Source organism: Taudactylus pleione, unplaced genomic scaffold (genome assembly GCF_031769625.1).
Source record: "Taudactylus pleione unplaced genomic scaffold, aTauple2 ptg000156l, whole genome shotgun sequence".
In the NCBI taxonomy this organism is placed as follows: domain Eukaryota; kingdom Metazoa; phylum Chordata; class Amphibia; order Anura; family Myobatrachidae; genus Taudactylus; species Taudactylus pleione.
In genome coordinates, this window is record NW_028284558.1 from 14,012,906 (window position 1) to 14,025,055 (window position 12,150).

Here is a 12,150-nt window from a genome sequence, read left to right on the forward strand (position 1 = left end):
TAATATTGCTCAATAAAATTAAAAAATATTCTCCACCAAATATATTAACACTAATTATTATATATTGCCCCAATAAAAGAATTATCGGCTTGGGTAGAGGATGCCAGCAGTCAGAATCTCGACGCCGGCATTTCGACCAGGTTAGAATGCCGACGCCCCCAGGTAAGTAAGCCTAACCCTCCCACAGTCTAAACCCAACCCCAGTACTTACCTTCAGGATTCTGGTGGTCCGCATTCCGGCGCTGGTATTCTGAAAAGTGTTGGGATTCCGGCGTCTGCATGCTGACCGCCGGAAGCCCATCGGTCGGCATTCTAACCACATCCCATATTTATCTGCCTCCTTTTTCAATACAGAATAACTGCCCTCTTCTGAGTCTTCAACTTCTGATTTGTCAGATAGATGCAGCATTTATTTTTCAATGTGTTGGACCAAAATGTAATCTGTCTGGTCATTTGTAAACCACTGGACATAGCTAGTCCGCAGTTGAGTCAATTTAGCCCGAAAACTTAAATCTATATTTGTGAATGTTATCAGTTACAACCTATACTGGGGTCTATTCATGTACATTTCAGTAAGCCGAGCTTTATTTATATATAGTAGTTATAAGAAGTCTTTCAGGTGTACTTACCTTCCCAGAGAAGCGATCCAAAAAACTGCCCACCTCCGTAATCAATTGGTGAGGTGCGGTATTCCATCATAACGTGGACTCTAAGCACGATCCTCTGCACATGCACCTGGCAGTACCACCAGCGAGACACCGGCCAGTCTGACTCTGAATTGACCCAGGTCATTTTATTAATCTTATTACAGGACAGAGCGGAGGTGGAGGCAGAGCAAGCCTGCAGCGGGGGCACCGGGCAGATAGCAGAGTGAGGTACCAGCTAATGTCCCTGCATGTGTTTTTTAATATTTCCCCAATAATTAATTTCTTATTATAGGTAGTTATCGTTATTGTGTCTTTTTTGGGGGGGACATTTGTAAATATGCCGGTTTCCTTGATCTGATTACATGTAGGAGCCCACTTCCACCATTGGCAATGAAAGTTTGGTAAACAGGTCATTTAAAGTATAAATATTGCAATGTTAAAGTGTCACTGATGCATACATACAATGAAGGCAGCCATTTTGTGAGCTGAACTAATATTTTTGAGAATGTAGCCTATACAGTTACCAAGTCCTAATGACAATAGTGAGGCATAAGCCACTCCGTGTCCCATGTCTCAGTGCTGGCATTAGTTCCTAGTGATTTCAGAGGGTATTATAGGGGAATAGTGGTTCAGGACACATAATGGTTAAATCAAACTGATTGATGTACTAATTAAGTCACCTGTGCCCAAGCATGGTTATCCTTAAAACCTGGACAGTTAGGGTGCCTTGAGGACCAAGTTTGGGAACCTGCATTGTAGGCGTTGTCACACTTTAAAGTTCATATTGCAGCTTCTGGTTATAAATGCCAGGGGAAATGAAACGGAAAAATAAAATGACATTATAAAGATCATTCAGTAAAAGTCTTTTTTATTGAAAATAAAATATACATCTTATAAGTCATCAGCAAATATCTTCTTCCTGAGGTAGATTTTCAAAATCTCTTCTGATTCCAATGTCTTCAGTTTCCATTCATAAAGAGGGATCTGCAAACAGAAAAAGGCCTAATATATGACTTTATAAATCAACGTTTCAAGGTAGCATAAATAAGTTGGAGAAAGGGCTACCATATGGTTCTGTAAGCAATCCATTTACTAAGAGAAACTCACTGGCTCTGTCGGTTCATTCGTGAAGTTTGCAGCAGATCATATCCCATATTTTATATATATATATATATATATACACACACACACATATATACATATATACACACGCACACACACACACACGTACGACTAATGGAAATAAATTTAGTGTAACCTATATACAATACTGTACCTCGTGCACTCAATACACATTGGAAAACCTGCGACAGGACCTAGAAAGGGTTAGGTTTCCAGGATTCTTACATGAGGATATAGAAGAGATTATGCCAGCTACTGTGCAGCCTGCCGATTGGCATTATACAAGCTTTGTTGTTGGGGTTTACTGCAGCAATTACTAGACAAATAATCCAATGAGAAAGGCTCCTTTCATCTTCCACGTGTGCGGCACTAATATGAGCGATTCCTACATCACCAACCATGTGAAGACGCTGGCCAAGATCTTAACCACTCAGGTTTATTTTTATTATAGCATTAATAGTAAATTATACAACTTAAGCAAACAAGCATCTACATCTATTACTATTAACCTGTTTTTTTTATAAACGGTCATTAGAAATAGGTAAAAGAGCGGTCTTGGCATTAATTGCCAATAAAGTTTAACTCTATAACTGAATTATCTCTGAGCAGTAATGTTTAATTTCGGGTTTGGCCCTAACTTTTCAAGGTGGGTCCAATAAGCTTTGCTTTTATCCCTTGACTAAAATAGGAAATGTATGTGCTTTTCATCCCAATCAGTGACCTATATAGAATGGGTTCAGGGTGTGTGGTGCATATGGGTTCCAGGGGGTCCCACACTGCATACCCTGCACCGCTTAATATACTTACACTGTGCAGCTGCTTGATATAGGAGGACAAACAGGCGAATATGGAATTAGACTCATTACAAAGGTCAAAATAAAGAGGGGGCTTTCCAGTTCCTAACATATAGTGTATAACAGTCCGGCCAAAACGTTGATCGCGATCAACCAGTAGCTCGCAAAGCTCCTGATGGTAGATCGCGACCAACTTCCAGCAACTGGGAACGCTGCCTCTGAAGTGATAAGAGGCTAAAGAAGTTGCTGATTGCTTCAGAGGTCAGCGTTCCCAGTAATGCAGTGCGCGGATGATGTCACCCACAATGTGAGGAGCCTGTGCGTCTGCTGGATCCAGTCACAGTGGCAGCGGGAGCCTGACAGCGTAGAGCGGTGCCCAGCGTGAAGACAGGTAAGTCCTGCACAAGGATGTGGCAGGCTGTTCTGCACTGGGAGGGGGAACTAATACTGGTGGGCACTGCAAAAGGAGCACTACTACAGGGGGTTTTGCATAAAGGGCTCTACTACAGGAAGCACTGCAGAAGGGGCTCAACTACAGGGGGCACTGTGTATAAGGGGCACCATTGTGTCGTCCCTTGCTGCGAGGTCATGACCCTTTTTTCGGGGTCTGTAGAAAGGTTTTTAGCTTTAAAAGTAGATAACCGAGTCCAAAAGTCTGGCCACCCCTGGTGTATAGTACCTTGCCAGCCACTTACAGCAATTGCCAGACTGGTAGCAGGTAGGAAGTTGAATTCCAGTACAAAAGTCTTGGTGCATATTGTTGGCCAGGCTATGGAGTCAGTAGAAATGTACAGACTCCAGCTTCAAAGAAAATAAAAAACTTTGTAACAATAAAGAGGTGCTGCCCCGGGTAACTTCAGTATGGTATAGGATAAATGTATAGCATAAGTATAGTTACATCACCAATATAGCACACTATTAATGGATGTTGCTGTATGCCCGGGATAGTCACTCGGAGAATACTGGAGCAAAAGAAAAAATGGGCAACGGCACATACACACACTATATCTACTGTATATACCAATTTGGTAAAGAAAAAGCTAATCCTGTAATAGGATAATAGGGCTATATAGGTATTATACACTGAGAACTGTGTGAATACTTAAACAAAGATTGCAATTTAATAAACAATGAAAAACAGCAATATAAAGTTACGTTTAAAACATATCATAATGATACTAAATGCTAATGTAGCTTTTGTCTGTGGGACATATTTAACATTATTCCTGGTGGATGTACTCTTAATCACTGGAGAAATCATGTATTGATCCTGCCAGCAGCCCACATACAGTTACTCCTCCAAATCAGTCTCTAAACACATGAGCCTGATCATTATCTAGCAGAAAAGAAACGCTAAATGGCAGGAAGGAAAAAAACAAAGTGTTATTAGCCAGTTATGCATTACTAGAGATTGGTAAAACGGAAGAGTTTGGTATGTGCAACGGTAATTGGGAACCTAGATGATGCAAGAAGTGTAATAAGATAATTTCCTGAGGTAATTTCTATATAGTGCGCTTATGTGTCGTGAGCAGGGAAACTGATCTAACAATGATGACTGATTTATGCATGATTATATATTATATATATACACACACACACATACACACCCGGGACACTGACCATATTGCTGAAGAACAGTGATATTTGCACAATGCTGAACACACCTTGTGGCACCTAACACATAGCTAGCACATGAAGCAACACAAACTTATATTCTGCACAGTGCTGATTTCACCCCAGTAAAACTCCATAAGACAACAATTTCTAATGCCCTCCATTTGCATTAAATGTATCCTTTAGATTATAAGCTCTGATGAGCAGGGCCCTCTTCCCTCATGTGCTTTTCCTTCCCTCGCGTATGGTCTCATCTCCCCACTGCCAACAGCTTCACCAAACCCTTGGGTTCAGCTGGCACTGCTATTTGTGGAAATGGGGGAAGGGGCTTGGACAGGACACCCTAATTTTAAACATAAGAGGTGCTACCATGCTGAGACTTGTAGTACAGTGCAGGGGACAAAGAATGCAGGTGCACACTCTAAGTACTAAGGCCGGCCATACACATCGTATAAAAATATCTTACAGTGTACAATTTCGATCGATAGTAACGAGCGATTGTACACATCGTATGTTGTTTTAGTGTACATACGATGGCGATGCGCGTCCCCACAGTCGTATAATTGGATCGCCTCTCGTACTGGAAAACCGTACGAGGACGGCCTATCTTACCACGATGTGACATACATCATATCACTTTTGGTAGGTAATACGATCCGATGTCGGATTACGAGGTGCATAAAAATCCCTAGCTACTACCCTCCTCCATTTTGTCATGAGAGACTGTGTTCCGGACAGCAGCTTCGCAGCGTGTTTGTGTTGAGATTGAAGAGAGTATAAATCGCCATACAACTCGTGAAACAAAGCATCGGATAGTATGATCGTATGAAAAATCGTACACCTTTTGAACACATTGTAAAATGTCCAGGAATGATGATGTTCGTCCATGTAAGATGACGTTTTGCCTCTTTCTGAGTTCCGTTTTTTGGAGGGAAAAATCCGAACTCAACGTGCAAACTCGAACCTATCCGAGCCTGCACATCCCTAGTTTTAACCAACCTTATTCTGTATTAAATGTCTGCTGGTGGTACCTGTGCATTACCTCCTTTGTACTAACATTTCTTTAAGTCTTTTTTGTTTCTCAGTTTGAACAGATTTTTTTTTTATTTGAATATAGCAACACACACAATATATATAGTACCTGCTTACTATTAGCCAGATGGCCCTTTTTTCAAATTCATAATCTATTGATATTAGTTAGGATGGTTTGACATGCTTTGATAAAGGGCATGATTTAGAGATGGACGTTATTAACACAGCTGTGCTAAAATATACTAATGCCAAGAGAGGCGTGAACATGGGATATCTGAGTAACCCCCAGGTTACTTAGCATGTCCTGTGAAATCACGCTGCCAGGGCCAGTGAAGCCGCATCTGAGAACTTGGCCACTGGCTTTTGCACGTCCAGAACTCCCCTATTTTCTGGGACGCTGCCTGGCGCCACCCCAAATGCCAGCAGCAGGTCAATCATGCTGCGGCTTTTGGGGCACAGCGACTAACGTCGCAAGAGCAGATCTGCACATGTGCAGTGCGGAGATCTCAAAACAGAGATTTGCGTAAATATCTCATGTTACTACGAGACGTAAAGCATCGTTGAGTCAAATTAAATAGAAATGCTAGTCAGTCAGTCAGTCTCCCCACTTGCTGTCTACCAGTGCTATAACACTGCATGACTATAGAACCAAACCTTTTATTGCATGATGGACTGAATACCAGGCAATGACACTGTCATGAAGGATGATGCAGTATTTTCTGCTTTTTCTTTTCTTTTATTATTAAGTAGTTATACGTTTTACATGCGTGCCCATATAAGAGTCTATAAATGAACTGTGGAAGCGGGATTATACAATTACCAGTAGCGCACGTAGGGGGAGTTTCTGAGTACCCAGAAACACCCCCTGACGGACCAAAATTTTGGCCACAGGCCCCCACCATAATCAGAGCTGCCCGGCCAATGCCTGTTTAGCTGTCGGCGCTTCCGCATCATACCACCTGATGCGGAAGCGCTGACAGCTGAACCCGGCAGGGTCCGGGCAGCGCGCCTGTGCTGCAGTTACAGTCCTTTCAGATGGAGTGTGGGAGAAGGAGGATCACGGCCGCCCTGCAGCCTGGTACCTAGGAGGAGGTCCAAGCAGCAGAGCCCACATGTGTGTGCAAGTATGCTATGAGTATGTATGCTCTCTCTGTGTGTGTTTGAGTGTGTGTGTGTGTGCGTGTGTAAATATGCTGTGTTTGTATGCTTTGTAAAAGCTATGCGTGTATATATATATACACACACACAGTCAGGTGCATAAATATTGGGACATTGACAGAATTTTCATATTTTGGCCTCTAGTCACCACAATGGCTTTGAAATGAAACAAACAGGATGTGCTTTAACTGCAGACTTTCAGATTTAATTTGAGGGTAATTACATCCAAATCAGGTGAACGGTGTAGGAATTACAACGGTGTGTGTGTGTGTGTGTGTGTGCGCGTGTGCGTGTGTGTGTTATATATATATATATATATTTTTTTTTTACTCAGTTACGTTTGTTGCAGGACTAGAGGTGCCTTGGATGAACTTCAAAACAGATGAAATAACAATTCTATATAATGTAATAATATTTTGAGCTGTACCTGAACTACATGGTAACCCAAGATCTCCAAATGCCTTTTCATCATCACATATGGTCCTTTTAGATGGGAAGAATGTTTTACGATCTCTCTTTGACTAAGCAAGACCACTGCAAACCTGTAACCGCAAAACAAATACATAAGTACACAATTGTAAAGCTGCAACGACTAAATATTCAGGTGTTCTAATGTAATGTTCACCAGTTGTAGTATAGCAATCTAAATATATGAGAGGCTCAAGTCCCATTGTACTGTTCCGGGGCTTTTGTGAATTCCCCTCTACTGATACTAACTGTAAAATGCACGAAGAAAAGAACAGCGCTGGATCGTATCTCTAAGAGATTGCAACCACGATGACAGACTTAATTTATAAGGCACCAACCCTGTATTGTTAGAATATAATCCTGTCTGAATACATACACTCTTACAATAAAATCAGTACCTAATGATGCCCGGATGTGGCTCACACTTCTCGAAAAAGTTTTATTCCACCCAAACCTGAAACTTCTAAATTAATCCTAAATGCAGATTACTTGCTTGGGGTCAATAGACACCCCACAAGCCTCTGGGTGCCCTGATGTCAGGACAACACGCTTCTAGTATGTTACATGCATGCATGTTTATTTATTCAAATTGATGTTTTTCCTATTAGTGACGGATAAACCTGAGCAGTGAGAATTGTAACACAGGAAGAAAGTTTGAAAAACTCGCATACGTTTTTTTTCTTTAACCTGACTAACATTTCAAGGGGGAGATGTATCAAACTTTAGAGAGAGATAAAATGGAGAAGTTACACAGAGCAACCAATCAGCTTCTAACTATCATGTATCAAGCACAGTGCATAAAATGTCAGTTAGCAGCCGATTGGTTGCTATGGACAAAATATCCACTTCATAGCTCTCACATGGGTCAAAGCATAGAGAAGTGAACCAATGGAGAAGTTGCCCATAGCAACCAATCAGCTCTTTGAAGTAGCATTTTTCAAGTACAGTCTATAAAATAATAGGTAATAGCCGATTGGAGAAGTTGCCCATAGCAACCACACTTTTCACTGCTTGATACATAGACCCCTGTGGTTTGAAACATCTCCCCCCAAATCACTTTACACACCGCTGTAAGCCAACTGTACATAGATCTATAGAACTTCTTAGTAAGGGCATTTTCATGTTGTGACAGTTTTGAAGTCTAAAGCCACATATCCACTAGCCGATATTTTGAACGACTGAACGATATCGTTATTGGTTATTATATCGGCCAGTGGATATGCCGCTAACGACCAGCGATGCACGCTCCCACTGGTCATTGATGACGTCATACATCGCCCGAACCTGCTGTCCAACCAGACGATATCATCAGGTTGTGCCGGAGTCAGGGATGAGGGAGGGTGCTGGCACTGGAATGATATCGTTAATGATATATTTCAGTGTAAGTGCTCAATGTCGTTAAGGACATTGAGCACACCACAGCCGGGGATACACTACATGTAGTGGATATGCGCCTTTAGGGGGAGGGGGATTCAATTCAGTGCGATTTCCCACTGGACTTGATCGTGATGTTTGGCTGCACACATTACTGTCACCAAACTTCACATTTTTTTCTGCGCAGCCCCATAGGGTGAGGGGGAAAGTCACTGGCTGCAAAGTGCTTTCAACCATCCATCACACTGAATTTAAAACCCCCCAACACACCCAGAAAGTGCAAAGCATGCACCAAGTGTAACACCTGGTGCTATAAAATATATCTCTGAGCAGCAGAAAAAAAGAGGAACAAAAGGATTGTGGTCTGGTCGTATAGTAGGATGTGCTATAGACCAGTTACCTAGTACTACTATTACTATGCCTGCTCTTAGCAATGGTCAATTCATGGTTGTTAAAGTTGTTCGAAGATTTTCCCGAATATTTTTTTTTTTTTTTTTTCGTACACTGGGTCAGATGTATGAAGCTCAGGATAGTGATAAAGTGCAACCAGCCACTAAGCTCCCAACTGTCATGTTACAGGCTGCGTTTGAAAAATGACAGTTGGGAGCTGATTGGTTGATCCCTTCAAAGAGCTTTATACATTTTTCCCAGAGGACGATACGAGTAATGGATCGTCACTGACCTCTGAGCTCCTTGTGGCAGTGCCTTGTTTTCCTGTAGCTGATTGCCAAGCTCATGTTCTTTTAGCCAGTTTGCAGAAATACTGTTATGCTCCTTGTACTCAATTGGCTTTTCGTTGATGTCCAGAATGTATTCAAAATCTACAAAAACACCACATGACATTATGATTATGTCAGTAACCATCACAGCTGGAAATCCTACAGATATGTTAGCAGAAATATACAATAAGTGTTAAAGGAGGAAATCCTATCATTGTTTTTCCCCTGCAGGCAGTTGCTGCTGAGTGTGATCTGGGGGGAGATGTATCAAACCTCCAAAAGAGCGGAGAAGTTGTTGACCATAGCATCCAATCAGCTTCTAGCTATTATTTAATAAGTACTGTACATTCTCTAAGATGAAAGGTAGAAGCGGATTGGTTGTCCACTCTTTAGAAGGTTTGATACATATCCCCCCTTAAGGTGTGTACACACATGACAGATCGGAGAAAAGATCCCCATTTTTTTTTTTTTTTTTATTGCTCTGGGAGCTGAAACTATCCAATGAACATCCAATTTCCAGTGTACACACATCCCAGAATAATAACAGTGCCTAAAGATGATTGAGGTGCAGTTTTTTAACAAAGTACCTTGTGCTCTTGCATATAGAGATACAAAATATTAGTATTTTGTGCAATAGTAAAAAATTAGGTGTCGTCATTGGTGCCCATTGTCCCCGGTCGTCTGAGAGGTCATCAATCTGTAGCTGCTTTCACTATAATGGTCTATTGCTAATGCCATACTTGTATTATTTCTCTTTGAAAGATTATATACATAGTTGTGATAGTTCTGATGTTTTTGCAGTTTGTGGACCCCGTTCCTACACGCTTCCCTTGGCTAAGTAATAATCTGCCAGGCCATGCTGCCAAATGAACAAGGTGCGTCTTTGATCAGACCTCTTTGCCCTACCCTTGTAGGCCAAGTCAACCCGAACCAGCAAAAACTTTGCTCATCAACACTCCTTGATTGTGTATTAAAAAAAATAAAATAAATTAATTATATATATATATATATATATAAAAATTATGTCCCAAAATCTTACCTATTGAATAACTATATGGCGTCAAGGCAGACATTTTTGTATAATTTGTTCCTCCAAGAATTTCTCCCAATAGCTGATGAATCAGTGTGTGTGTGGAAGTGATCTCTGTAGGACGGAAGGACAGAACGCAGCATGAAAACAAAACATAAATTAAAGTGTACACCATACGGACACAGGTACAGTACATGCCTGCTTTACGCATGTTGGAAGAGCCACCATTCAGACGCTTTGCACAACTATTTTGGAGACTGCAGCTGGTGACAGGAACAAATATGTAAATGTATATAATATATAAAACGTACCTTTATCATCTATACCTTTTTATTACCTCTATAAGACTGCTGGTTGGCATTTCGTATATTATGGGAGTAAGGGTACCTCATGGATCTTTATTTCATGTTTCATATTTGTACAGTTTAATGTTTAAGAATAAAAAGAATAAATTTGTGCACATAAGAATGCTTTCCTATTAGAACTAGACTGTATGATGCAAATGGTATCCGGAGGAAAATAACAGCCAAACCTCAACACTGGCACCATCAAGAACATGTTAAAGTAAATTAATAAATCGAGGCATCAGTAAATATCAGCGAAATATCACTCGTTTTATCGACAAACAATATATTGCAAGTGTATCGACGAGTGTGTACACCCGATATGTCTGTGACTGAGGTTGTCCACAGATACATCAGGTTGGCCCTGCAGCACAGCCGATGCCGATATATCTGAAAGATATAGCGGTGCACCTGCATGTGTGTATGGGCGACGAGCTGACCGCCCATACACTGGCTGCAGGGACCATCCACACTGACACCTCAACTGGGCAGGCAAAGTGAAATGCCAGCCAAATTGTGATGTCAGTCCAGACATATGGAGCGGCCGATTGGTAAGTGTGACTAGCTTACCAATTTGGTCTCTCTGATCGATCCCTTGTCTTAATGCATACCCAGCATAAACTGGGAAACCTCCTCGAAATATGCGCTGTCTCCCCTTAGCAGAGGTGCTGAGTGGGTGCTAATTCCCTGGTCTGGGCTTGTCTAAGGGGCCCAGCACAACTGTGCAGGCAAAAGTATGCCCCCACCACGGATCACAAAGCAGTTTACATGGTTTCTGCTTTCAAGCGGGTGTAGTCACACCCTCTAGGATATGGCCACCCCACCCTCATCATCTGGGACCACCAATGATCTCTACAGCCCTGTCCCTTAGTCATCAGTGCCCACAACACAAATTCTTTTTGGAGCAATAGGCAAATTTTTAAAGTTAATCAAATGAAACGTCCAGGTCTAACCAGCTCCACCCACCAGGAACAGCAAAACGTCAACCTCTGCAATCATGGTCATCACAACATACCCTGTGTAAACCTATGATGACATGTAATCTGCACAAGACACTAGCATTATAGCACAAAATATATACTGTAAAATCTTGTTTCTACTCCACATTCAAAAATTACCCTAATTAAATTTCAAGTATTTGTTTAATGTCGTTTACTACAGTAAATAATTGTTGTGAAGAGACTCCACAAAAGCATGTCATTGACTGAACTATGCTGCAGAGGTTGTAATCTACTATCTCCAAGACAACAAGGGTACAAATAAGAACCCCTCCTTCGTAAGAGTGGTTGGTCTGTATGTGTGCTGAAGTCATTAGCTATGCTGTGATCAGGATTAAAGCAGAACATGGAACAGCCAATGAGAATTCATGTGACTGGGATGAATTGGCCCTATAGGAACCCATTAGACAGATGTTTGCTGAAGCCGACTAAAAAGCTAGCTACTTTATCTGTGACATTTTGTAGTATATGGGTTTCCCATTCTAGGTTCTAGGATGGTATTCCAGCACGCCACTGTCAGCATAAGTACTGTAGATGGCACATGTAGTACATAAACAGCCAAAGCACTGGACCCACTCTGTTCTCAGCTCCTTGGGGTACTGCCCTGAGACAAAGCTGCTTGAAGCTTTACCTCACAGAGCCCCTCACTACAATGCATACTAATAATAAACCACCACAGGCTGAATAGGACACCGGACTGTTGGGTGCTAGAGGGGCAGAACAAGGCCTCTGTTCACACTGCGGGAACTGGCATAGGATAGCTGGCAATGATCCTGCAGCAGTCAATAATCCAACCTGACCCCAAGTAGCCAGTGATTAATGTATCTGTGGCTTGATCTGTGGTGAGAAC

At 41.7% G+C, this 12,150-nt stretch overlaps 1 protein-coding gene across 3 annotated transcripts in view; it reads right to left on the reverse strand.

Annotated features, from left to right (window-relative positions):
• Window positions 1-1,495: 1,495 nt before the first annotated feature.
• FASTKD1 (FASTK mitochondrial RNA regulator 1) overlaps window positions 1,496-12,150 on the reverse strand; it is a 32,829-nt gene continuing 22,174 nt past the window's right edge. For all 3 annotated transcript variants that reach the window (XM_088474860.1, XM_088474859.1, XM_088474857.1), the window contains exons 12-15: window positions 9,968-10,072; window positions 8,892-9,030; window positions 6,795-6,909; window positions 1,496-1,631 (exon numbers count right to left, since the gene is read on the reverse strand). In XM_088474860.1, the coding sequence (XP_088330986.1) occupies window positions 1,539-1,631; window positions 6,795-6,909; window positions 8,892-9,030; window positions 9,968-10,072 (452 nt within the window). In that variant the 3' untranslated portion in view covers window positions 1,496-1,538. The remainder of the gene's footprint in view (window positions 1,632-6,794; window positions 6,910-8,891; window positions 9,031-9,967; window positions 10,073-12,150) is intronic.